The 24558-nt window shown below is 46.3% G+C and overlaps 1 protein-coding gene across 3 annotated transcripts; it reads right to left on the bottom strand.

The window, feature by feature from the left end:
* Positions 1-1304: 1304 nt before the first annotated feature.
* On the bottom strand, positions 1305-24558 carry hhip (hedgehog interacting protein). 3 transcript variants are annotated; one of them, XM_061275094.1, is made up of 13 exons: positions 23819-24558; positions 19865-20057; positions 17102-17246; positions 16716-16917; positions 13138-13289; positions 12326-12499; positions 12113-12256; positions 11903-12021; positions 10643-10766; positions 9462-9607; positions 8643-8724; positions 3443-3591; positions 1305-3144 (listed from the first exon to the last, which is right to left on the bottom strand). In XM_061275094.1, the coding sequence occupies exons 1-13, from the start codon at positions 24134-24136 to the stop codon at positions 2948-2950; spliced, it is 2145 nt and encodes a 714-aa protein (XP_061131078.1). In that variant the 5' UTR covers positions 24137-24558; the 3' UTR covers positions 1305-2947. The 3 variants fall into 3 exon arrangements, with proteins under 3 accessions (XP_061131078.1, XP_061131079.1, XP_061131080.1); XM_061275095.1 differs by lacking the exon at positions 23819-24558 and adding an exon at positions 23568-23685; XM_061275096.1 differs by lacking the exon at positions 23819-24558 and adding an exon at positions 23274-23553.

The following is a 24558-nucleotide window of genomic DNA, read 5'->3' on the forward strand; positions in this document are numbered from 1 at the left end:
TTCACAGGGGTCAAAGGTGCTATTTGGCACCTATTGGCAGTTTAGCATTGAGAAATAAATGCTATCTGTCTTAAATATCGTCAAATTTTGGTTTCAGTTTATTTTTTAAAAATCTTCAAATTTGAAAGTATCATTTTTTTTAATTAATAAGGTTTCATACAAAGCAGCAAACTGTCAGTCTTACCTGTGGTCCAAATCTCGGCGACGGGGGTCTTCACATGACAGATTGGGCCTCAGCGGGACATTTAATTGCATCACTTCATGGACAAGAGTCAGTACTGAGGTCTGGGCAAATAAACAAGCTTGGAACCTGCCGTGTAATGACAAATAAGGAAATAAATCAAATATGAAATATCATTTGACAGTCAATACCAACATTGCTCATTTTTGCTGCATTTAATTGTTTTTTTTTGTAACTAAGAAATATTTCAGGTGGTCAGAGAAAAATTGTGCTGTGCAAAAGTCTCCCCAAATAATTCCAAAGTCCATTTTTGGTGAGGGGGATGTTTTATGCCAAACATACATTTTGTATCTCACGATATTGGGGCTTTTTAGCAGTCGTGGGTGGGTCGTAACTTCTCCTCTGTGGGTTCACTTTGGTGTTTTGACTGTGTCAAAACATCACCAAAAAAGTGCATGAAAACATCAATGGAGGACGTTGATGTTGTTGTATACAACATTAAAGCCAGTTCAAATGTTTGGTATACAGTCCTCCTCCATGTTTATTTCCAGTGCTGTTTGGGAAACGATAGACCACCGGACCACGGAGGCTCCTGTGTGAGGGGGAATGATTTTTTTAAAAAAATGAAAAGTTATGATTCACGCAGATGATATATGATGTATAAACTCACATAGATCGCAGAGTTTGGAAAGGATGCCAATAGACAAGGCTAGGATTGCATTACCTCTCGTAATATTGCGATGTGTGTGAGCGAGGCAGCGAGGTGGGTGGTCTGCACTCGCTATCATTAAACAAGCCGAAACCTCATTGGTATTTTCAGAAGGAAATTAATATCTACATGGTGTGTGTGCGTATACGTCCAAAAAAATGTGAAGTTGAAAAGGATCACCCACATTTTCTTGTGTTTATCAGCATCCTTGCTTTTTTGCTCTCAGGCTATTAAAATAAAAATAAAAAGTTTTCAAGGAGGGTTTCTTGTGAAAGATTTAACGCCAGACCTCAAATAAATATCTCATTTCTTTCCTCTTGGGCTCTTTTTAAAAATAAAAATAAATTGGCGTCTTTCGAAAATCAACATGGATTGTGCTTCTGTCTTGTTGGAAGTAAACACTAAAAACCAACATTTGAGACATGCTATAAATTTTAATAGACATATTGATATTTCTGAAGAGGAAGTTATCATCCCTAAGTTGTATTTACAATACATGAATACAAAACAAATTTTTAAAAAAGGAAAAAAAAACCGCACACATACAGTACAATGACATACTTAAATAATTATCTCATTTTGTGTAACTACTACTTAAATAATGAAAATGGTTATTCTATTCACACCATGCCGACTCAGCAGCTACAATGCAACAACGTTCACATTAAGTGCTAACAAAAAAAGAAAAACAACAACAAAAAAATAGACCTTTTACAGCATAAAAATTCCATTGTGGACTTGACCAGGTAGACGTATTATGTCAGCAACACCTCAACGAGGTGAACAAATACAAAAAAACAAAAACAAAAACACCGTTTTGAACAAAAACGTGATGGAACTGTAGTGGCGCTTTGTGTTTAGGGGAAGGGCGCTTAAAAAGCAAGCTGCAAGTATACCAAATGGACACAAAGCTTAGTGTAAAACATATTTTTTATAAACACCAATCTCTCCCATATATTATTACGCTTAGAAAAATAAACCCCCCTCTATCATAATAATGCTATGCTTTTTTTTCCCATTATTATTATTTTTTTTTTTGCAATACTAAGTAGTAGTGGGTAAGCTCTATAGGGGAATATACATCGCCATTCGCTACCACCTCCTCCTCCTCCTCTTCTTCCCTTTGTTATTTGGTCGTCCACTAGCCCCTTTTACACCACCCGCGAAAAGATGGCAGGTTATTCTGCAACTGCGGGGATTTCACTTCTCCAGCCTTGTTGTGTTGCAAGCAATGATGACATCAGACGCTGATGTCATCTCATTTCCTGATTGTGAGACGCTGCTTTAGCGTGTAAAAGCGCTTTTGCTGAAATCTGTCAGGTTGAGACGTTTCACACCTGACACTCCACTGGAAGCAATTCTCACGTCAGACAACGATATCATCACGCCATCTGATTGCGAGATGCTGTGTTGCTGTGTGAAACTGTTCAGCTTAAAATACGGCTGAAGGTGTGATTTCCTGTCTTGACTGCGAATTTTGCAACACACAAAAAGCTTTTTGTCTTATGTCACATGTAGCACTGATTTAATCGAATGACTCTTACTTTTTCAGGGTCTCCGTGTGAAAGAGGCTAGCTTTGTTAGACCGGAACTGTGCAAATGGGTTTGACTTTTGAAAAGTTTTGTAATGAATGCAGAGCAGGGGTGGGTAGCAATCCAGCGTCTTTCTTCATCCTGCGATGAAAATGTCTAACAGTTGTGGATGCAGTCTTGTGAACAAAAGTCATGACGACATCACGCCGAAATAAACGGTCGCTCCATTGCGTTATTTTTTTTTTTTTTTAGATTTGTCCCAAAGAGGAGCAGAAATGTCTTGGCGGGCGTTTTCCGTGACTTGGATGCCTGGCCTGGCGCTCAAGTAGCTTATCGTCCAGTGAGAAACCGTAACGTCCGGTGATGTCAAAGGCAGCTGCGATGGAGATCCTTTTTTTTTTTTTTCTCGTCAGCGTGGGCAAAATGAAATAAAAAAATGGATACCTCGTTGGCCGGTGGCGCTAGGTAGATTCGTGTAGGGCGGGGATGAAGGTGCTGACGAGGACGAGCCCCTCGCAGTCTCTTTATACGATGTAGCTAGTCAGGTCCAGGAGGTACGAGGTCATGTCGATGATGTGGTCCAGAAGGCCGTCCTTCTCCTGGTCGTTGGGCATGCCCTGCTCGCTCTGCTCGCACTGGTCGCCCGAGTAGCCACTCTTGCACAGGCACTTGTTGGGCTCCATGCATACGCCTCCGTTGCGACAGCCTGGGACGCACTTGGCTAGATTGGGGGGGGGGGGGGGGGTACATAATAATCGGAGGAAAATTATGACCTGCAATTTCTAACAGCTCCAATCCTGTATTGAGCTTGTTTGACCATTTAGGGCTACCATACTTAGGGCCATAAATATTGGGGCAAGGGAAATGCATACTCAATCGGTTTCAGGTCAAGTGATTGACTTGGCTAGCGATATGCTTTTGGGCAGTACGTCCGACTGCTGTCTTGCTCGGTCTACCAAAGTTGTTTGAGAGTTTTGCCGTAATCAGCTCTAAAGACATTTGAAGGGAACAAGCCTCACCGATGCGGCACAAGGGCCCCTCCCAGCCTGGGCTGCAGCAGCATTTGCCGGTGGGAGTGCAGTGTCCGTTCTTGCAGTGTCTGGAGCAAGCTGTCATCAGCAGCTCAGGAGGCTCCACCTGACGTTGGCACTCCTTGGGGATGAGGGGCCTGGAAAGAACAGTTGGGACAAGAGGGGCGGGGCAAAGTCAGTTTGTGTTTGCGGGGAGGGCGGGAACATGAACTTGGGTGGACATGTCTATCAAAGTCTCCCGGACTTGATTCCACCTGATGACCGAGCCAAAAGTAGGGAACTCCAACTTATAATGTTTGACTAGTGCTGATGGATGGTCTGCTTACGCCAAACCAGTTTTAGTTTGTCCCGAGAAGCTTTCGTGCAAAGGCATCTTGATTTTTTTCGCAGGAAGGAATTACAACGTTCTTTGCCAGACAACGTACAATAAGCAAGGGCAGAACCAAAACTTGTTTGTTGGCCTCGGCTTACGTTGTAATTCAACACATTTGCTTGGAGCGGTGCCGTACGAAATATGCGGTGTTGTGAACCCAAAAAAATCCTTCGGCAAGTTTGTACTGAGTGTGTGTGAGTGGGGGGTCATCTTTTATTAAACAAAAACAAAATCGCGACTGCCTTCGATTGGTCTCTCGTTTATGTTTTGCGAAGGTACTAAAAATTGTGCCTGCGGTATGAAATCTTGAGTGAGGAATACAAGTACAGCTTCAGATAAAAAAAAATAAAACCAGACCCACCGCATACTCAACATCACAGCAAAGACTTGGGCAAAGAGCGAGCGTGTAGCGGGGGGGGGGGACATGCTGTGATCATTCCGTATTAAGGCAGAAAGACCCACACACGCACATCGGCGAATGGGCTGTCAAATAATTATTCCATATCACGCGCTACAAATCTGGAAGCAATACGCCAAGTGCATAATTAAGTTCAAATGTGCCCGGCACGCACGCGACAGAAGAAAGACGAACGAAAAGCCCAACACAATGCGAGTGAGTGACCGGGAATGGTAACTGGACTCTTGTGGGTATCAAGAACCTGGAGGCCACGGCGCTGACGTCAGCAAATTTGTCCACAAGGACAGGCGTCATCCATCATGGCCAGGAGGTCACTCTGTAGTCGGATGGAAACCCAGAGATAGGATTTAAGAGCAACTACTGGAGAGATCTCCATGTAGATAAAAAAAAAAAAACAGGCGCCAGGGTTTAGTTTAATTTACTTCAACCGCTTTGAAATCAGTCGGGGAATTTGGGCAATTAGATGTGCGTTAATGTTCGGAGATAATGACGGAGACATTTTAGGGCAAAGTCACAACGAGTAGACGTCAAAGCCACGCCCCTTAAAGGCACATTATGTGTGTCTCTGACCTTGGCTTGATGATAAAAAGTTTTTATGCAATGATTCGGTATTAAATGCCAAACAATGGTGGCGGAGGAAGGGTACATTCCCATGCTCCCATCAGCATCCAAATCTAGACTCCATCCCTGAGTGGACAAGGGGGTAAAAAATAGAGAAAGACTCCCTAGAGGATTGCAGGAGGGACGGGGGGGCTTTTCGTGGCGAACACTGTTAATAGCAGGCAAGGGGTCAGCGGCGCAACTAAACAGTGCGTACGACTGCCAGGGTGGCTGTGAAAACAGCACCTGCTGGTAGCGCCACTTGACAAAGGCAGCTGGGTCAACAGCCACTGTGGGAATGTTGCAACTTTGGGAGGAAGGGAGGGAGGGAGGGAGGCAAGAAAGTGCTCATACATGAGATAGTTGGAAGGCAGGATATCTTTAAAATGCTGACAGAAATATGATGGGAATAAGTGGCGATGCCACCTATTTTGTCTCTTTTGCTAACTGTTGTTAGCCTCTTTTAAATAGTGTGGGAAACTGATTGTGAGAGCTTGAAACAAGCACTCTTGGTCTCTTATTTGGCAAACTGTGTCTTTAAAAAAATTATATCAGATTAATCCGATATTATTTATATGGCTGTGCATTTTTGACCTTTAGCTGGAAGGTCTGGAAAAGTATTTAGGAAGGAACTTTTCCTGTTTGACAGTCAACGTCACACAAGTCACATATCGGCAAACGTCTCCGGCTTCTTGTTTATACGCATGTATTTATCCGAGTGTGTGTGCTGTGTACAGATATAAACTGCGTGGGTGGCGGGTACATGCGAACGTGCACATCTGCGGGCCTGTGCGAGCGCGCGATATGCTAACTCCCAGCATGGTGTCGCAAAAAAAAAAAATAAAAACCCTTTCTTTTCCCGTGCCTCTTAAATCTTGCACCACCTCCGCTGTGGTCGGCGCTTTGACAACGCTGTGTGAATAGCGGCCGCTACAATACACAGTAAATATTCTTGCACAATTAAAATAAGGAGGGACGATACAAAAGACGGCCACCCTCGGTCCGACAATGGTCGCCAAAAGAGACCACACTGGGAATCCCCGGATAGCCTTGAAAGCATGTTAAGATGATAAAAAACACAAATGGTTTCAATGAAAAGTAAAATGAAATTCTGAGAACATAATCAAAACATTGTGACAAAAGAAAGAACACTTAAGGTGGATGACATTTAAGTCGTTGAAAAAAATCCAATTGGCGGGAATAAAGTTGTCAAATAATTCATCCATCCATTTACTGAAGCGCTTCACCCACAGGGGGGGTCACGGGCAGAATCATTAAAGTTATGTGTCGTGAAATAATTTTAAGAGAATTAAGTCGTAATCTGAAGATGTTCTTTTACGAGAACAAGTCTTAATGACACCAGACAATAATTAGGATCATAAATTTGTACCATCCATTTTCTGAATGGCTTACATGAGAAAAATGCAAAAACAAAAAGCGTACAACAATAAATAAATAATAAACAAATCAGCACAATTAAACTTGACCTGATGTTGACATTTTGCGCATTTGTCAGAACGTGCCAAAAATTTGGATGACTTCAATCACGCCGCAAAACCACCAAGCATCGCTGGTTGTTTTACAAGCCCCCCCCCCCGTTCGGCGCTTTTCAACGCATGGTGGCCTATTTATTATCGGAGGCGCACTTCCGCTGACAAACAAATACCTCCAAATGAAGTCATCTGCCCAAGACGTGTTTACACAAACACTTCTGAGGGATTTTATGGCTAATGTTTCCCTGTAGGGCCTTTAGTCGGCGCTCTACCAAACGGCTTCTGCGTGTTCCCAAACATCCACCAGGAGAAGAACGACGCGATGGCACCGCAAAGTCTAAAACGTTGTGAATGGGAAAGTGTGATTGATCCCCGTAGAAGGAAAAGATTCCTCAAAAGGACAATTACATGTGATCATGCTGAGGAGCAAAGTTATAAAGTAGCAAAAACTTATTTGATGATAACAAATCTTCCAAAGACTGCTGCAACTTGTCTGCAGACTAAACAAGCCCAGTCCACGGTGGAAAGAAATGTTCTGCCGAGGGGGAGCGACGACGCATCCAGCGGCGGGGCCAGAAAACATAAATACGGAGCAAGTCACCGGGGCCCCTTTTTTGAAACATCTGCGGTGTCATTAATTGCGCCGATGCCTGGGTGGCACTGTCGTCACCCGCGACTGATCAGCCGCATAACATATTTCAAGTGTGATTCCCAGTCTGCTTTTTCTACTTAATCTGTCTCTCTTCATTTAACAGGAGATATTTCATCGAGCGAGCTGTTCCTTCGGCTGTTCCGAGTTAAGCGCCACCCGTTTGCTGACATGGAAACAAAATCCACGCGCACATGGCATACGCCGTTTAGCCTCCAAAGTCAAACATGATCCGCTACTATGAGAAATGCCTGTAATGTAATGCCGCCTTTTACGGGCAGCGTAAGAGGGGCTTGTGGTGCTATTTCAGAAGGCGGAAAATTGACGTGGTCCATTTCATACCACCGTTCCATGTCAGTGCCAATTATAGAATGTTTGCTCTTCAGCAAATTTGAATACCGTACGTTTGTATTTGTTGTTTTTGCGTGTAGGCAATTCATATTTTTCTCATCTGCGTTTCATTTGCGGTTTCAGGCGCGTATTTATTTGCCCGTATGTATGGCGTCGGTTTGCGCTAGCATGTTATTTAGACTAGCATGCTAGCTGTAGTCGATGAGGCCATTTGTTTGTGTTGAAGAAGTTAATTATCGAATACAGTTGCTAATGTCACAAGCATTCATGATTGCATCATGACTAAATGTTGAGGAAATAAAACACTCTTGCTCAATATCGTAGAGAGTGCTCACTAAAAGGTTAGCATAACACCGTGTTAGCGCATATGCAGTGAGATAAATGACGTGTCAAAGTGGGACGAAACAGGTGCCGCGGTGTTTTTCCCCCACTCTCAGCAAAATAAAACCTTCTGTGCGACTGCTCTGAAAATAACTGGCGTGCGGTTACGTTGGCAGTTGCGGCGCGCGTCCATCCAGCTACGCCGTTAGCAATACCTGACACTAATGTAGTGAAATGCAACGCTGGCTCTCCGGTTGCCGTTCTGCGTTAGCGTGGGCCGAGGCGGGGCCGTCATGTGACGACCCGTTGGCATTGGCTAGGATTTGAAAGACGGGAGATTAATGGAGGCCTCATGGGTTGTATCAACGCGGGATTGTGTGACAGCGGCCAATTTATTGGGTACACTTCCACTATGGCTCCTCTGCGTCTAATTCTGCTTCTCCGAAGATATTTAAGGACACAACCGACTGCACACACCGGCAGCTTACACTTACCGGTAGCTTACAAAAAAATGTGATAGCCAACACCATATGTTTGCACCCGAGTGATCAGATTCCCAATCTGTGGTATGTGTACGTGAGATTTAAAAGTGGAAGGCTGACCGGTCATTAAAATGACACATTTATATTATGGTTTCCCCGTGTGGTGAATGTTTGATTATTTAATTTTATTTATTTATTATTTAATTTTATTTCTTTAGTAAGACATCATCTGTTGCCTTGACTCACTTGTGCCTGATTTTCCTCGCCATGATCCGATTCCACGGGCAGAACTCAATGTCTTTAATCACCATCGGGGTTTTTGTTTTTTAGGTTGTTAACGGGGTAGAATGGGTGCGCCATCTCTGATGAAATGTTAAAAGGTTTTCTTTTGTTTTAATTCAACAGTGTGCTTTGGGAATTGAGCAACTTCAGGAGAACCGTAATGCAAATGATTATGGCGAGCAGCAAGTGTGGAAGTCTAGAAGAAGTGTAGACGTGTACCTTTTGGGGTCCACCAACTTGTAGAGTTTGCCACTTTGCGACTGCACCATGCTTTTACTGCTCGCCAGTATGTAGCCTTCACCTGAAACAAAATGGAAGATGTTTTACGGGTGCACGGAAAACACTCACGAGCGGGAAGCACGCCGGGATGGTTTAATGAAGAACAGCAAAATCCCATAAGGGGACAAACACGTGTCTGCGGGGTCCCGTGCCTTTTGGGACGCCCGCCATGGAAATACTCCTTAAAAAGGGCGAGTGTGACAGCTGGCGCGAGAGCGCCGATCAAACATTTATGATGGCTGTTGTTGAGCGAGTGCTTGACTTAATCAGAAACACTGCAGCCGAAAGTTTGTAATCCTCGCCGATGGCTGGTGGGCCGCAGCTGGTATAAAGTTCTGTATCACATTAGGCCGCTCACCTCACTTCACCCGAGCGCTCCCAAATTGACGGCAACACACTACACCCGTGCAAAACATTGCGCCGTAGGTGGCCCAGCGTGCAAAATGGGAGGCTTTGCGTGATGTTTTATAGCAATGACATTGAATCCATCAGGAAGTATGCATTTAATATCCTGCTGGCCGATTGAAAGTCAAAACCGTATTTCCTCAAATGGTGGCCGTCCCTTGAATAGAAAGCTGTCGAGTCGCCGGCTGGGTCATCCGCTGACAAAATAAACGCCTCCCTCGGAAGGTAACTCTGCTTATCTCCAATTGCTCACACACGGGAATTCCAAAAAAGTTTACGGCACCCTGTGACTGGTCAAGCATAAAGGGCAACTGACTCGTAAAATACTGTACGCCTCGTCACGGCCACACTGACCCAGCTCGTCTTCTCCGAATCCCAGGATGTGTCCGACCAGCGTGGAGCCGCAGGAGCTGGCGGAGCCCAGACAAAGCGGTTTCTCCTGCCACTGGTCGCTTGCTGCCGACGGCGTTATCGACGACTTCTGGAGAATCCGCAGGTTGCTGAGATAAACAGTAGATAGGATCGGACAAAACAAGTCAAGTCTTGGAGCCGTGAACTACGTGACCTCCACTCCAACTGAAGTGTCAATTATTTATTGGCTGTGTCATCCAGTTGAAGAAATAAATAATCTCAATAATGCTGTACTTCCTTGAAACAATTATTAGCCAAAACGTTGGCGCTACATGTGCATGCAACATAGGATTGAAGTTACAGTGACCACCAGTCTGTCCACTGGACTGGTGCTGCTGTTTTGGTTAGCAACTGAGTTCAAACAGCAATTTTGTGTGAAGACATTAGCATCTTTGAACTGAGATCGTTACACAAAAGGGAGTTGTCAGTCACAAGGTGTTTATTTGTGGAAATATGCCATTTTATATTATAGAGGTCAATGAATTAACCCTTGCACATGTCTTGGCTACCATTCTAACCATTTTCCTTTCCCACAGACCCGCGTGATCCCACTAGAGACTGTCGTTGCGTCACCAGGAAGGTTTAGCTCAATCACAAGATTCACAACACATCCGCAAACTGGAACGGAATTTCAGCCACCGCGCATGCTTCCAAACCCAATCCCAAAGATCCTGCAACGAAGGGAAATTTCTCACCGTGATTGACTTGCTCTTTGCCTCTTGGAGCGTCAGTCTTTGACATCAGCAAATGAGGATGAATTACAAACCAAAGAAAAGTGTGAACAGCGCAAGGCAGGATGTCCCGTCTCCGTTTACACCCAACTGGCCAGGCCACTGTGGCAAGAGTAACACAATACCGACGTCCCCCACCCCCACGGAACTTTACATTCACCCCATGATGCAAGGGACAGATTGACGAGGGTGAGAATGGCGAGTGGTGACGTCTGCAAATCTAACATTCTCAAAAACTATAATGGTTGCCTCCTACAGGAACACAAATGCCGGTGACACAAAACACACCATTTGAACTCTGTAGCCAACCAAAACAGCAGCACCCTTCCTCTAAAAGATGGTCCCCAATCTGAAGCATGCTACAATTTGGAGGCAATATGGTTTGTGCCTTACCCGAGCTTATCTCCAAACACGTAGCTGCCGTACAATCGTCTGGACTGGCAACCCCTGTAGATGAAACCGCCCACTGGCGGCGCTCCTCCGATGGACTGCAGGTCATAGACGGAAGGTTCGTTCTCTGCGCAGTATGAAGGAGATGAGCAAATATTAGAAAAACAAAATCATTCTTTGAAAAGAAAAAAAAACCGTAAATTAACTTTTAAGAAAAAAATAGATTTTAAAAGAACTTTTTACTTACTAGGGTGTTGAGGAACTAATTTTATAATTAAAGTATAGTTTGTGAGAATGATGAAGCCAAACGACAACAATAAAGGGATGACCATTAAATATGACTTTTAAATATGGTTTTTGTGGAACAAGCCATTTTGGGTCCGCATTTTGTCAGTACCACATGGACTTTGGCAGACGTCCGCATTGTCCCCCTGTCTGCTTCATAAGTTTGACGCTGATGTAATAAGACTTATTTTTGGAGCGCTGTGGTCTTGGCAATGGGAAATGTGAATGGCGGCTGGTGTGTTGATTTCCCCACGGCAATGACTTTCCAGTTTAGATCATTGGCCCCTGTGGCGAAGCATCCCTCAAGGGGGTCAAGTAGACATTTGGGTTGCCTAAGTCGTCATTATTAAGACAAACAGCCGTTAATTTATCTGTGGAAGGAAAGTGGGTTAAAAATGGTCAAGAGCGCCATTTGCCTTTTTTTTCCCGCTCATTGTGAGAGGAACCCCGCTGAGATTTGCGTTTTCAACAATGCTAAGCCGTCAACCTTGTGGTTATTGCTGTAGACAGATCCAAATTCACAGTGTGGATGCAATTTTGCTTTTGGCATTTCTGTGCTCCGTGCACACAGGGGTTCCAAGTGAGTGAATTTGTGTGTGTGTGTTGGGGGGTATTTCTCTGGCACTTCTAAAATTTTTACATGTAACCTTCTGTACCTTGGCAGCTGTCCTGAATTGTATCGCAACGTGTTGCCAAACTGCTGTGTTCTTACAAAATGAGGGGGGGGCGGGGGCGGATTTTTTTTTGTTCTCAATTCAAAGCCAAAATCTTGGGCAAAAAAGGCACATTTACATCATGATAAATTTTACGGAGTGTTTCTTAAAAGAGTGCTTTGACGGCACGCTTCGACGAGTTGGTACCAAGGATGTCTCAACATTTTCCCAGAATGTTGTGTCTATCCAAATTTCTCGACAAAATTCTTTTTTATAGTGTTTTAAAGTACACCTGCACATTAGAGACATTTCTACTTGAACTCACCGTAATCTTTCCCTTTGTGAATCTCCAAAATTCTTCCCGTGGTGGAGTTTTTGCCGCTGGCGTCCGTGCAGAGCAGGAGAAGGCTCCCGTTCTCCGTTTGAATCCGGTCCACGCTGCACCTACGCCACACAGAACCCAGAAAATAAGGAGCACAGAACGACACGGGCGCGCTTAATTAAAAAAAAAATATATTTTTTGCGTTTGACCAACCTGCCTGGGTCGTGTAAACCTTGCGCAAAGATTTCCGGTGGCTGGTTGGTGCCGTTGAAGTACGGGTTGTCCCGCGGGATGGAATAGGGGGACGCGCAGCCATCCGTGTCCACGTCTACCCTGAGCACGGACCCTGTGAAATCACTGCGCACCAACGCATCTTTTAGGCTTTGGATGACCTTCATGTCTTGATACCTTTGGACCTTTTCTCACCTGAGTCCATCCATCTCCTCCATGTCGTCCAGGGTGATCATTCCGTCCCCCAGGATGATGTACAGCAGACCTTCGGGGCTGAAGAGCAGTTGCCCGCCCAGATGTTTCCGGTGCAGCTCGGCTACTTCCATCAGGACCCGGAGGGTCCGAATGTCCACCTGGTTTGGGTTCTTTCTGAGGGATTAAAAAAAAAAAAAAAGATCCTGCGTCAAAAAGTGAGTCTGGGACAAATTAATAGCATTTCCATTCATTTCAATGGAGAAAGATGATTTGAGACATGAGGCAGACAGTGGGCGGGCGATGACATCACGCAGTCTCTTGCAAAGTGAGTCTTTGGCTACACTAGGAGGAGTAACATTTCATCTTCGCTTATTTTGAGTGTCTAAAGGTCTCGCAATTTGCCCGGGAAAAAAAAAAAGGAAAGAAAAACAGCTTTCTAAAGAAAATAACGACGCTGTAAAAATGCCATCAAATCCTCGAGTTGAATTACGGCCCCGTGCGCCGCAGTCAGTCGGCGGGACGGCGTGCCAAAACTGTCATTAAGATTAGATCATTAAGGCAAATGGACTGGTGTGATTGAGAGAAGACGCTTTTTTCCCTCCACCAATCGTTTATCATTCAAGTGAACAGCTGCATACTTTAGATCCGCCGACTTTTTACTGCTCCTTAACACCTTTTTCTGGAACGTTTTACAGTCAGTTATATTATAGCATAAAATCACATACTTAAAGATAATATATGTCTGAGATGGAAAAAGATTATGTGAAAAGAGCCCATTAATGTTTGCAATCAGCGTGGCCCCCCCCCGTTACCTGGACACGGTGTACTCCACAACGCGGAGAATGTGGTCGTGCGGCCCGATGGCCCAGCGCTCTTGGTTGGTGGTGTAGGCGATGTAGAGCTTGCCATTCTTCTTATAATTGGGATGGAATGCCAGGCTTAGCAGGCCCCTTTCATCTCTGCCCTGCAGTCAGATGGCAAAGCACAAAAGATCCAGGAGTTAATTATGTCCCGCCTCGGCCTCTCCTTGGTCGTGTGGGTTCCGAATCAGCCCCCCCCCTCCCCTGACCGCCCCCCCCTCTCTAATCCCCCTTTTTATTTCTCCATCACATTGCCTTTGACACCGCTGGCATTCTTTCATTCTTCTCTTTCAAACCATGGCCTGTTTCACTTCACACCTCCACCGAGCTCCTTGAATATACCATTACCCGCCATTATAAAGCATTTGACTCCGAGCGCAGCCGTTTGCGGCTCCTCTTCCAACCCCGCCCACTCCTCTTGGTTATGCGCGCTTGTCCTCGGGGATCTGGGTCCCCGCAGCCGCCCACCGCGCCCCTCCCAGGACGCCCCCGGGGCCCTTCGAGGTGGCCCCCTATTGTGCGGTGATTTGTGTGTGTAATCTTTGGGGGATATCCGTGAATGCGGCGCTGAGTGGCTCAAAGAATTTATTAGCTCGCTCACAGTTCATAGAGAGCACAAAAGTGCAGAGTGCTTCAACTCCGTACCACCCCGGCCGCACCGCGCCCCTTCGCGGGTTTACACAAAACGCATGCAAAATTCACATCATCAGGGGAAAAGGAGGGGGGGGGGGGGGTTGAAAACAAAATACTAAACAAGGAAGGGGCTGCCAATTCCCACTGTCTTGGCAACATGTTTAGAAAACATCTAAATTGCTTGTGTAATATGTAAACCTTTGTCTCAGCCCCAGAGGCAGCTCTGCCGCTACCTTGGTGGTCTCGCCGTCATCGCTCGCTCACTCGCTGTAATAATCAACAATCGCGCCAAGCTAGGCCGGAGCAGGTCGGCCCGGACGGCTTGGTCATTAACGTGGCGCTCTTCTCCGCAAAAGAGTGGACAGACCAGGGGATTGACAATTCGGTGGCGGAATATAGACAAAACTTCAGACCATCTGAAAAGTGCGTCTAAATTGTGGCGCAGATGCTTTAACATCATTTTGGTGAATTTGATCAAGGTGGAGGCAGAAAGATTCCGTCATTGTGGTTCGCTCGTAAAAATATGACAAAAATGAACATTCTCCAAAAATGAGTCGTTCTGTTTTATTTCTCATCTATGACACGGCAATTTGCGATTGGCTCACAATCAGTCCGACTGGGATGGGCTCCAGCTGACACGCGCCCTTTAATATTCCGGCCAAAAGGTCGTGCAACACATCTAAATAATCAAGATGGATGTTGTGAGGTTTACTCCACCGCTCGCAGTCTTGCTTGGATGGCGTAACGTGTACGCAGACACTTACGCCGGCCACATGTGGAATCAAAAAGGATGACGCGGCACCCTGGAATGTTCTAGGAGTACCGATGAGCAAGAACAGAGACCCCCACCGAGAACCTCGCGGGTTTCATTGATGTTGTGAAAGCTGTTGCGATACGTAAGAGTCAGACAGCAGCTCGCTCGAGTCAAATCCGGGTTGGAGGGGGGGTGGGAAAGAAAAGGTGACTTGTACCCCGCCAATTGTGTCAGGATGTTTTATAGCCGTGTCCGTATGTTGAATGTGGAGATGCGCTGACCCACATCCCCAAAATAAACTAAAGGTAACCGCAATTCCGAAGAGGCCGTGATCCGAGGCCAAGGGGGGCGACACCCTGAATAAACAGTGTTGCAAGCCAATGAACGATTTGCTCCCTTGCTAATAACTTGGATTGCTTCATTGTACAACAGCCAGTCCTTTATGTAAGCACTAAATACAGCATCTGTCAGCACACTTGCAGTCAGGCAGCGCTCCGAATGAATCTTTCAAGGTATTATCTTTTCATTTGTCACAAACACCTGCTGCTGCATTCCTCCCTTCCCTCCACTTGTGTTCTCCGGGGGGTCCGGCTTTGAAAATGAAGCTTGAGGAAAGGATGAGGAGGGAGGGGTTGTATAGTTTTGGCAAAGACTACATAATGCAGGTCTAGCAAAAAAAATAAAGGGAACGTACAGATGGACGGGCCACCAAAAATCGATGTATTGCGCTTGGCGGGCCAGCAGTTGGCGACGTCACTTTGTAACGGAAAAACGACTCGCATGCACATCATCTGCTTCTCCTTCGAACAAAAAACATCTTTTCAATGGCCTTCATTGCGGTATGTTGACATACCAAAGGAAGAAGTTGACTAATTTCCACAAATGATGAGCCCGAAAATTGGCAGTGACATTTTTTTGTCCCTCTGGGAAAAAAAAAATTGCTGCAGCTGTAAGTAAATACATTCAAGCTGAGTCTTGTCCAATCACATTAGAGATGAGGGAGGAAAATATCAAGCAGTTGCGGCGAGGACGACTGAGGATGGTGCGCATTTGCGGCGGGGACAAGCGTACAGAGATCAAATTACAGGCGGAACACCCACAGCGCAGCATGCAGCCCGCAGCTGAAGCGGCACGCCATTGTTTCGCTGCAGCTTAATTGGCACACGGAGGGGACGGCGAGGAGGGTGGGCGTCCATAGAAGGAGCGAGCGGGAGTGGGAGAAGGAAACACAGGGCATTACAATCAAAGCATGTGCATGGGACTGATGATAAAGCGGTTATCTGGCTCCTCTCTAGGGGGGGCGGTGGGGCTCTATATTGGAGGCAGCTCCATCCTGTTGATGCTGCCGGTAAACACCTTCGCCATTTTGCATGGCTGGAGGGGGGCAGAACAAGACTCGCGGGAATCGGATCATCATAACGATGGCTTCATGCACATCCAGCGATGATGCCGACGATAAGGGGAAGAGGGAGCATGCCGAGCGGGACCCGCGAGGGGCCACTTAGATATTCAGAAGCTTTGCTTGCTTTGACTCCCTGTAAACAAACTGTGACTGGCATGCGTGCGGGAACAAACTTCCTGTCCGGGAGCGTGTGGACCCCTTCCTCCTCACCCTTGAAATATCCCGGCAATGCCATCTCCGCATGCAATCTGAAGAATTTAGGACACTTCCCATCGCTCCTCGCCTGTGCGGCTGAAACTTCAAACTCATCTCTTGCATGCTAGCTTAGTTAGCGTCTACTTCAACCAGAGTCTTAAACAAAGTCTTTTAACCAGTTTAGTTCTACGTACTATTTCGATATAATGCTTATTTTTCTAAATATTAAAAAAAAATCTTCTTGTTTGACTATTGAGGCCTATTTTTTCCAGAACTCCCAAATCGTACCATTTTTTTTCAACGTGACTCCTCAGAGGAACAATGTGGGATAGATTAGGCGGGCCATTAAGCCATCTTGTGAGCGTGAGCGAACGGCGCAGCAGCACAATGCAAGCTGTATGTACAGTTAATTAGCAGAAAATAGCGCAATGATTGGCCGCCGTCACGTTTGATGAATGGTTCCTTGTTTGGCATAACGATATAATTGCGACGCTAATAGCGAGCAGGCAACAAGGGAGACGTTACTGGCGGCCGGCTCCTCCTTACCTTCAGGCCGCTCTGCACCAATTTGTGGATGTCCAGGAAGGGCTCCTTGAGCAGCTGCAGGTCGTGGGTGAGTATTCGGACGAATCCCTCCCGCTCCAAGACAAAGAGGCGCTGGGATCCGTCGCCGCAGTGCACCGCGGCCACAGGCTGCCGTAGACCACTCAACACCTCCTGGGCACAGTAGCAGTTGTGTTTGTGTTTCCTGGGCAATGGCGGAGATACAAGAAGGGCAGACAGAGGAGAAGGTAAAGAAATAAAATGGGGGTGTTTGATATTCAATTGCATTTTGTGAGGGAAAGGCCCTTTTGCGAACAAACTTCGGCACAACGCCGAAGGTTTAGCGCCCGAGTCGGACCCTGAAATGAAAACAAACTAAGGCCACAAACCTGCTGATATCTTCCATTTTCTCATCTCCCAAGTAGTTGGAATCTTGGCCCTGCGCTTGCTTTCGCTGAAAATCTGGAAAGCACAGGCCTGCGTCTCGTCGACCGTAGTATTGGCAGAACTCGTCCGCGTCGGCCTGGAACAATTCTGCGCAGATAAAATCAAATGAAATACGGGCGGGTACATTCGATAAAGCGGGCAGAGCGAAAATGCAACGAACGGGCGTTTCCTGTTGACTGGAGGAGAAAGACGAGGCGAGCGGTGGACAGAAAGCGGCAAAAAGATACGATATGCGTTTGTTGGGTCAAACCAAAGCGCAGAGAAAAAGAGACAGCGGGCCAAACCAAACGCGGACAAAGTTTCTGGCTAAAATTGCAAGGAGGAGAGAGACCATAATTTACACTGACATGATTTTGGCCAACGCCGAGCGTGTTTGTGCATATCGAATAATGAAATGCCGACTTTGCGAAAAACATTTATTGACAATGTACACCAGCTGTCAGTTTGACATGCTTGCAGTGCGGGCGAGCGAGAAACCGAGACCCTTTTGGAGATTGGAAAATGTTTGGCCTTCGGTATATAATAAACAGGACGGAGCGCGTGTTTAGGATATTAATATTCTCTTTAAAACAAAACTATCACGTATCAATCTGGGAGGTCGATTGGAGAGCCGCGACCGTCGGTGTGAACCGAGAGGCGACCTGAAAATCGAGGTAAGGAGCGAATTCGGATTTTCGCCACACCGCTAGTTTTTATGCACCGTATCCGTATTGCTCTTTCAGCGCTAAACTGAGATCTCAACCACACGCTTAAAAAAACAGGACTGGCACAACATTAGTCTTAGTGTGCAGTACCTCTGGAGCCCCCCTAGCGAGTTAAAAAACAATCTTGCCAATTCTGCTTCCTTTGGACGGTGAGGGGGGGGGGGGATAAAAACACAAACAGGGTCCCACCCCGACCCCCACCTTTCATGTGCCACTGCGAGGGCTGACCGCAGCAAAAAGTGGAGGTGATAGGATAACCCCATCCCGCCACCCCCTCCCCGAACATCTAAACACAAGATGGAGATCAAAGTGGCCCAGGAGCACAAACCGCCCACCCGCTTGTGTCCGCAGTTATCTTAAGCACGCTGGCGTGGGAGCTCGACTCGGCTCGGGCAAGGGAGTGCATGGGTAAGCGGGAATGGTGACGGTAGGAAGGTGGGAGTGAGAACTAATGGAGGGGAACACAAGTGCTGCCACGACGTAAATGATAGGCAAGGTTTCCAGGTCATCCTTCTGTACAAATGGTAATGACGCGGAATGGGGAGTAAAGTCGAGTGCAAATTTCCAACTTCTTTCCAGCCTGTCCTGATTTTTAGATTTGCCTCGAGGCAATTTCACAGAATCTGTGCAGAGGTGGGTTCACTCCCTTGGCACATAGGGTCAACTGTACATTAAAAATCATCTCCGAATTAGGCCCGCTAAGGTCAAGAGTGAGCCGAAGCGGCAGCACTTCTGGGACATTGTGATTTCCAGAAAAAAAAAAAGGGAATTTTGAAGACGTAATAATTAGGAAATGTAAACACGCTGAGATATAACTAACTAAAGATGATAAAATACATAAACTGATGAATAAATACAAAAGAAGAACCCACGCAAATACAAAAACAAGATTGGAGCAGAGCAAATGAGCGAGTGAGAGGCAGCGTGACAGAGAGAGCGAGAGCGAGAGAGAGAGAGAGAGAAAGAGAGAGAGACAGAGCCTTGTCCATATTCGTGGCTCCCCGGCGCTGAAGCTTCCATCTGGTTATCTTCCAAAGGCAACCTGGGTGGCCCGGCCCAAGTACTTGACATCTTGATGCACTTCAGCAGTTTTACATACACACTGGCTTTGTAGAAAAATAAATGTGTCATTCGTCACCACATATGCTGATCTGTGGCCCGTGGAGAAGGCGCACAACACGGGGTGGGAGAAATGGAGGAGGGGAGGGGGTGCTAGTCTTTTCAGCCTTTTTCTTGGCTTTGACTCCCTGAGCCCACATGTGTGTCAGCTCCCGGGCAGTAACTCGCAACCAACCGCGCCTCCTCTACGCGCCATGAGCTAATGTCGCAGCATGTGCACTATTGGGTCATGTTTTGGAACGCGCTAACTTGGGAATTTACAGACTCACTTGCAAAATCTTTGGAAAAGTGGTACCTGCTCATAAAAAAAAAAAAAAAGATGGACAAACTGGAACATTTAGCATCTTGGAAATTTACAAAAAATGAAAAACTATATGTTACAAAAATCTCACCCCAAAATTTGTCAATTTAAATATCACTGAGAAAATATTTTTGAAATTTGGCAGCAGTTTCTTGCCCTATGACTCCGCTCACTTGGGCTTGTGTTGATTTTTGTTTGCGCTCATCATATTCGTTTGTTTTTCACATCCACCTGCGCCATCTTGGTTACCACGCTGATGTCAGAAAAAAAAAACACACAAATTTGTGCGTATGCGTGGTTGTGACAATCAAGGCCGGGACAACATGTTTGTCAGGCTAATCCAAATAAGCTGGCAACCGAAAAGATACAAGGGCGTTGAAAAGCAACACAAAAAAAAAAAAAGGGCGGACAAGCTAGCAAACAAACGAGGGGTGGTCATCAACAAATGAAGGTGAGGTCAGATGAGGTAAAGCGCTGGATAAATAAATCCGCACGGAACATCTGACCGACTCGCGAGTGAATCTTACAAGGTAACCAAACAAAGGCGTGTGATTCAGAGACGCTCGGCGGGGATTATTTACCCGGTACGTGTCCTCGGCAGGTGTAGTAGAACTCGCGGCAGAAGTCCTGGCAGAGCCGAGGAAGGTCGGGCTCCCTGTGTGGCATCCTGCCTGGTTCCGACGGGTTGAACAACACCTGCGCGTTGGGGGAACAGCGCGCGCACTTGATCTCCTCCAGCAGACGGCCGCATTCTGTGTTGTTGGTGGAGAAGATCTGGAGACCACACACACACACACACGCACACGCACACACACACATACACACACACACAAAGATGACTGATTAATGTTTAGCGTTGGAAAAAGGCAGCGCACTGCTTGGCCTGTTTGCTGTCTACACCCTGTTCCAAATAATTCTGCATATAAGATTGAAGTGAAATAAACATTTGAGCTTTCGTTTAGCTGGGAAACTTCTCGTTTGTTATTCCTTCTGTCCGTTCTATGACATCACTTTCTGTCAGCTTTGATAATGACTTTCCCAGATGAGCTTGATTAAAGGGGAATTGGTGGTTCTGCGAAAAAGTAGACGAGACACGTTTAAGTGGACGCAAGTTAGGTAATCGAGAAAGACAAGTCAAGGTACAAGTAGACTAATAAACGGAAAAATCATGGTGCCAATAAGCAATTGCGTTGTTCTTGTTTTGTTTTATGTCCAATGCTAACATTGTCAGATTGCGTGCTAAAGAATGCAGGGAAAAAAAGCACTCAGCTAATTGCTACTAGTAGCCAAACCCCACATAAAGTTACACAGTAAATTAGGCCGTCTGGAGCCAAATATCCTTTTTTTTTTCTTTTCTTTTTTAACAACTCGCAGCCACGCGACACGAAGGAAGCAAAAATTACAAGCTCGACTTCGGGAGGGGGGTCGTTGGTAGCCCGGGAGTTAATCCGAAAAGAAATGAGCGGGATTATTTATGTAGCAAATTAGCTGCAACCAAACACAATGTAATCTGGTCTGGGTCAAGAGCGGTTGCCACTTGGGCAAGCGGAGGCAGAGCAAGGCTGCCAGTACTTTGCGCCGTGTGAGGTCCATGTGTAAACACAAATGGAGAGATAGACAGCCACATCGTCCCCTCTCGCTGCTATCAACAAATTAGCAGGTCTGTCCAAATCAATTAGCTGCGAGGACCCAAGGCCAGAAGAAGGATGCCTTTCACGTTTGCCTGATTACGGAACAAAATGCCACTGAGCCGTGTTTAGCGACCCGCCAGAGTCGTCACATGTTATGACAGCTAACAATATAGTAGTGCTAGCTAGCGGTTAGGCTGCTAGCTCAAGTGTGACATGGAGCTATAGCTGTGGTCAAGGTTCGAGCAGTGTTGAATATGTTTTCTGTGCTCATTATTTTCTTACTTTTATGGCCATTAAAAACGTAAAAACTGAAAACATAGCCTGTGGAGTTAATAGAGAAAAAAATGGTTTCTGTTGCCTTCGAAGGAAAGCTCAATCCCCGCCCACGTGTTCCTGCGTACGTCCCGCAGCGTGGTGGGCATGCCTGCCTTCCCGCTCTAGTAAATTGCCTCGTGATTCCGAGTGGCGTGAGCTGGCAAAGGTTCCACTGCGAGTAACATTCGTGTGCTCTCAGCCGTACGCCGTGTCCATATGTTGCCGGGACCGATGCCAAATTTGCGTCCTTGCGGAAAACCAAACAAGCGAGGCTTTGTGTTTGTGTCCTTTTTTTCTTGATGGTAGTCAAACAAAAACAAACTAAAAAATCAATGACGTGATGTAGGAAAAGAAATGAGGCACTGGACTAATATTTGGGGGGAAACGATGCCGTAGATATAAACATTTTGAATGCCAACCTGTTCTAATGTCCGATGTCAGCATATCACACACCTCACCACACCTCATTTCCATCGCCATGACGTTCGGGCATTTGGGTTTTTCTGTTGGAGCACCAAGTGAAGACCCAAATCGCTAGGTTACTTGCTTCCAACAGGCCGACATTTACTCAGAGATGGTGATGAGGACTTTGATTTCTGTGACTTGTCACGTATTTGAGTTGTGGCACAGACAGACTGCCAAGTTTGCCTGCAACGCAACTGACAAGATTTTATTATGCACAATTTAACATTTGAATACTATTTCCGCCCCCCCCCAATTTAACCAAATATGATCCCCTTTGCAGCACTGTTTGGCTACGCAACCACTCGTTTGAAAAGAAACACTTGTCATTCAGTCAGTGGCAGCAGCGATGTGGGCGACTCTAAGCTCCGACAAAACACTTGCCCTCGGGGGAATAGGTGTAAGTTGGTTGGCAAAAGAGGAGGGGGACACTCCCAAAGGCATTAACACTTGGCTGCAAGGAGAGGTGTGGAGGGAGAGAGGGGGGGTGATGTTCTCCAGCTTCTCCCATTAGTGCAGTGCTTCTCAATTATTTTCTGTTACGCCCCCCCTTAGCAAGAAGAAAACTATTCGCGCCCCCCCTCCCCACCGTGACTATCCTAACTTGTCTTGTAAGTCGTAAAATGTTGCACTGTCGCAAACGTCACAGAAGTAACAATGAGACCGCCACTGCCCCCTGCTGGGAAGATGCGCAATTACACTTTATTCTAGTACTGCAAAAAAAAAAGCCTGTTCCCCAGGGTCACACGCGCCCCCCCAGGTATAGCACGGCGCCCCCCAAGGGGGGCGCGCCCCACTATTTGAGAAGCACTGCATTAGTGAAACCAACAAACACAATGGCCTTGTTATTCTTTGGCCATAATCAGAATGGGCTCCGTGTGTGGGCAGTGTAACTGGGAGGAGAAGTCGACTCTTTCAAAGCCTCTCAAGACCCTCCTCTCTCTCCTGGCTTATTTGCATGACTTGAGGAAATTAAATGATGCGGTAATATACTCCCCCCCCCATCTCACTACCCAGCGCCCCTTGAATGATTCCAGAAGTGGTTTGACATGAAAATACTTGTCATTGCAGAATGACACATTTCACTTCGTTTTTGACTCACCTGCAGATAATAGTCTGGAAATGCAGTAACATTGAATGCTTTTAAAGTGATATAAGCCAGCTCACGTTCCTGCTTTTAAGTCAAAAAAGATGGGCGTTTAAAAACGACATTTTTTATCGCTTATGTTATGTTGACTCACCTAATTTTTGGGGGGGGCTTCGCAGACTAGTCTGGGAAAACTCCGGAAAAACAAGATAAGATGCTGTCAGTTGTTAGAAAGTGAAAACGCCGAGCGGGGTTGGGTGCGTTCGGGAACGGCACATTACAGCTTCGGTTTTTGGCTCGCTGGTTATTTCGCGTCACCGAACAGTTTGTAAAACTTCACTCAACTGCCAAAACAACTGATGAGACACCCATAAAGTTGTCCAAGAGATATAAAGTACGTTGCCAGGTGACGTTACGTGAAAATTGCAGCGTGAGATGAGGATGCTGGAGGGGCATTCAAGAACAGAAGATTAAACAGGCGTGTTTTTGACTCACCCAAGTGAAACCAATTCAGTCACTGGTCAGTTAAACCTCTCCGGACATGTTATATAACATAAGAAGCGCGGAGAGAGACAGAAAATCCATTATTGACGACGTTACGAAGCCATTTAGCTCCCGTGTCGCATACTTTCTACGACGTGAACGTGTTGGTGGGGGGGACATTCAAGAACGGCACAGTTGATAAAACTTACTTGGTTTCGAAGAACAGCCCGAGAAACTAACAAAATAAACGACGAACCGCGGTTAAATTGTTAAACATAAGTTGCTGCCGGGTTTATTGTCGCTTACCTTGCTCCCCGGAGTGAAGCCAAACCGTGAGAGGCGTCACCAATGGCAACAACGGTGCCGACGCGCCGAGCGGCAGGTAACGTAAAACGGTGCCAAAGTGACGTAAACAAAACCTTTTAAAACATATCGTCGCACGCAAAAGTCGCTTTACGGTACAGCCGGAAGGCGAACCCCCCCACCCTCGAAAACCACAATAAAACAGAATGACGAAGGTCGTAAAAAGCCCCCAACGTCGCTCTTGTAAACCTTACCCGGGCATCCCTGCGGTGCGCGATCTGATACGCGGCTCTCCTGGTGGGACAGCAGGACACTCGCGGGTAGAGCCGGTGGCAAACTTCGGCTCCGCCGCCGGTGGTGGTGGTGGTCGTGGAGGTGGTCGTAGAGCCAGCGCCGCCATCCAGGAGCACTTTCCTCTCCCGCTTCTTGAGGCGCTTGGGCAGGCTGCCGTCGTAGCAGCGTCGCCTCCTGGCGCCCAGTTCGCCGCCACGCTCGGGTCCGAATTTAGCGTCCCCGCACTCCCAAACATTGACAGCAATGGCCAGCACCAGCACAAATTGCAAGTGCTTCATTGTTTCTTTCTTTTTTTTTCAACAACGTTAGAAAGAAACTAAAAAAATCCAAAAAGAAAGATCCAAACAAATAAATCCACAGTTCTTCCAAAAAAGGAGGATGCACAAGAAAATAAAAGCAATTAATTATATTCGAGCACTATTTATGTGGGAGTTTATTACGTTTACGAGTACAAGCATGCTGCAGGTGTCTGCCTCCTAATAATAATAAATGCGAGCTGTTTCCCAGAAAAGAGCAAAAAGATGGCAATTTATCCACAAAAGCAGAGCCCGGGCGTCCCTTACAGATGACAATAACAATGATAATCCCGCAGTGTGTGGAGGCATTGAGGGAAAAAAAACAAGGAAAAACGACAGTAAAAGTTCCTTCTTCTTTCATGCAAGTCCTCAGGAGCGCTCACATGTTTTGCTCGTGCGCTTTC

The sequence above is a fragment of the Syngnathus typhle genome, linkage group LG3 (genome assembly GCF_033458585.1).
Source record: "Syngnathus typhle isolate RoL2023-S1 ecotype Sweden linkage group LG3, RoL_Styp_1.0, whole genome shotgun sequence".
NCBI lineage: Eukaryota > Metazoa > Chordata > Actinopteri > Syngnathiformes > Syngnathidae > Syngnathus > Syngnathus typhle.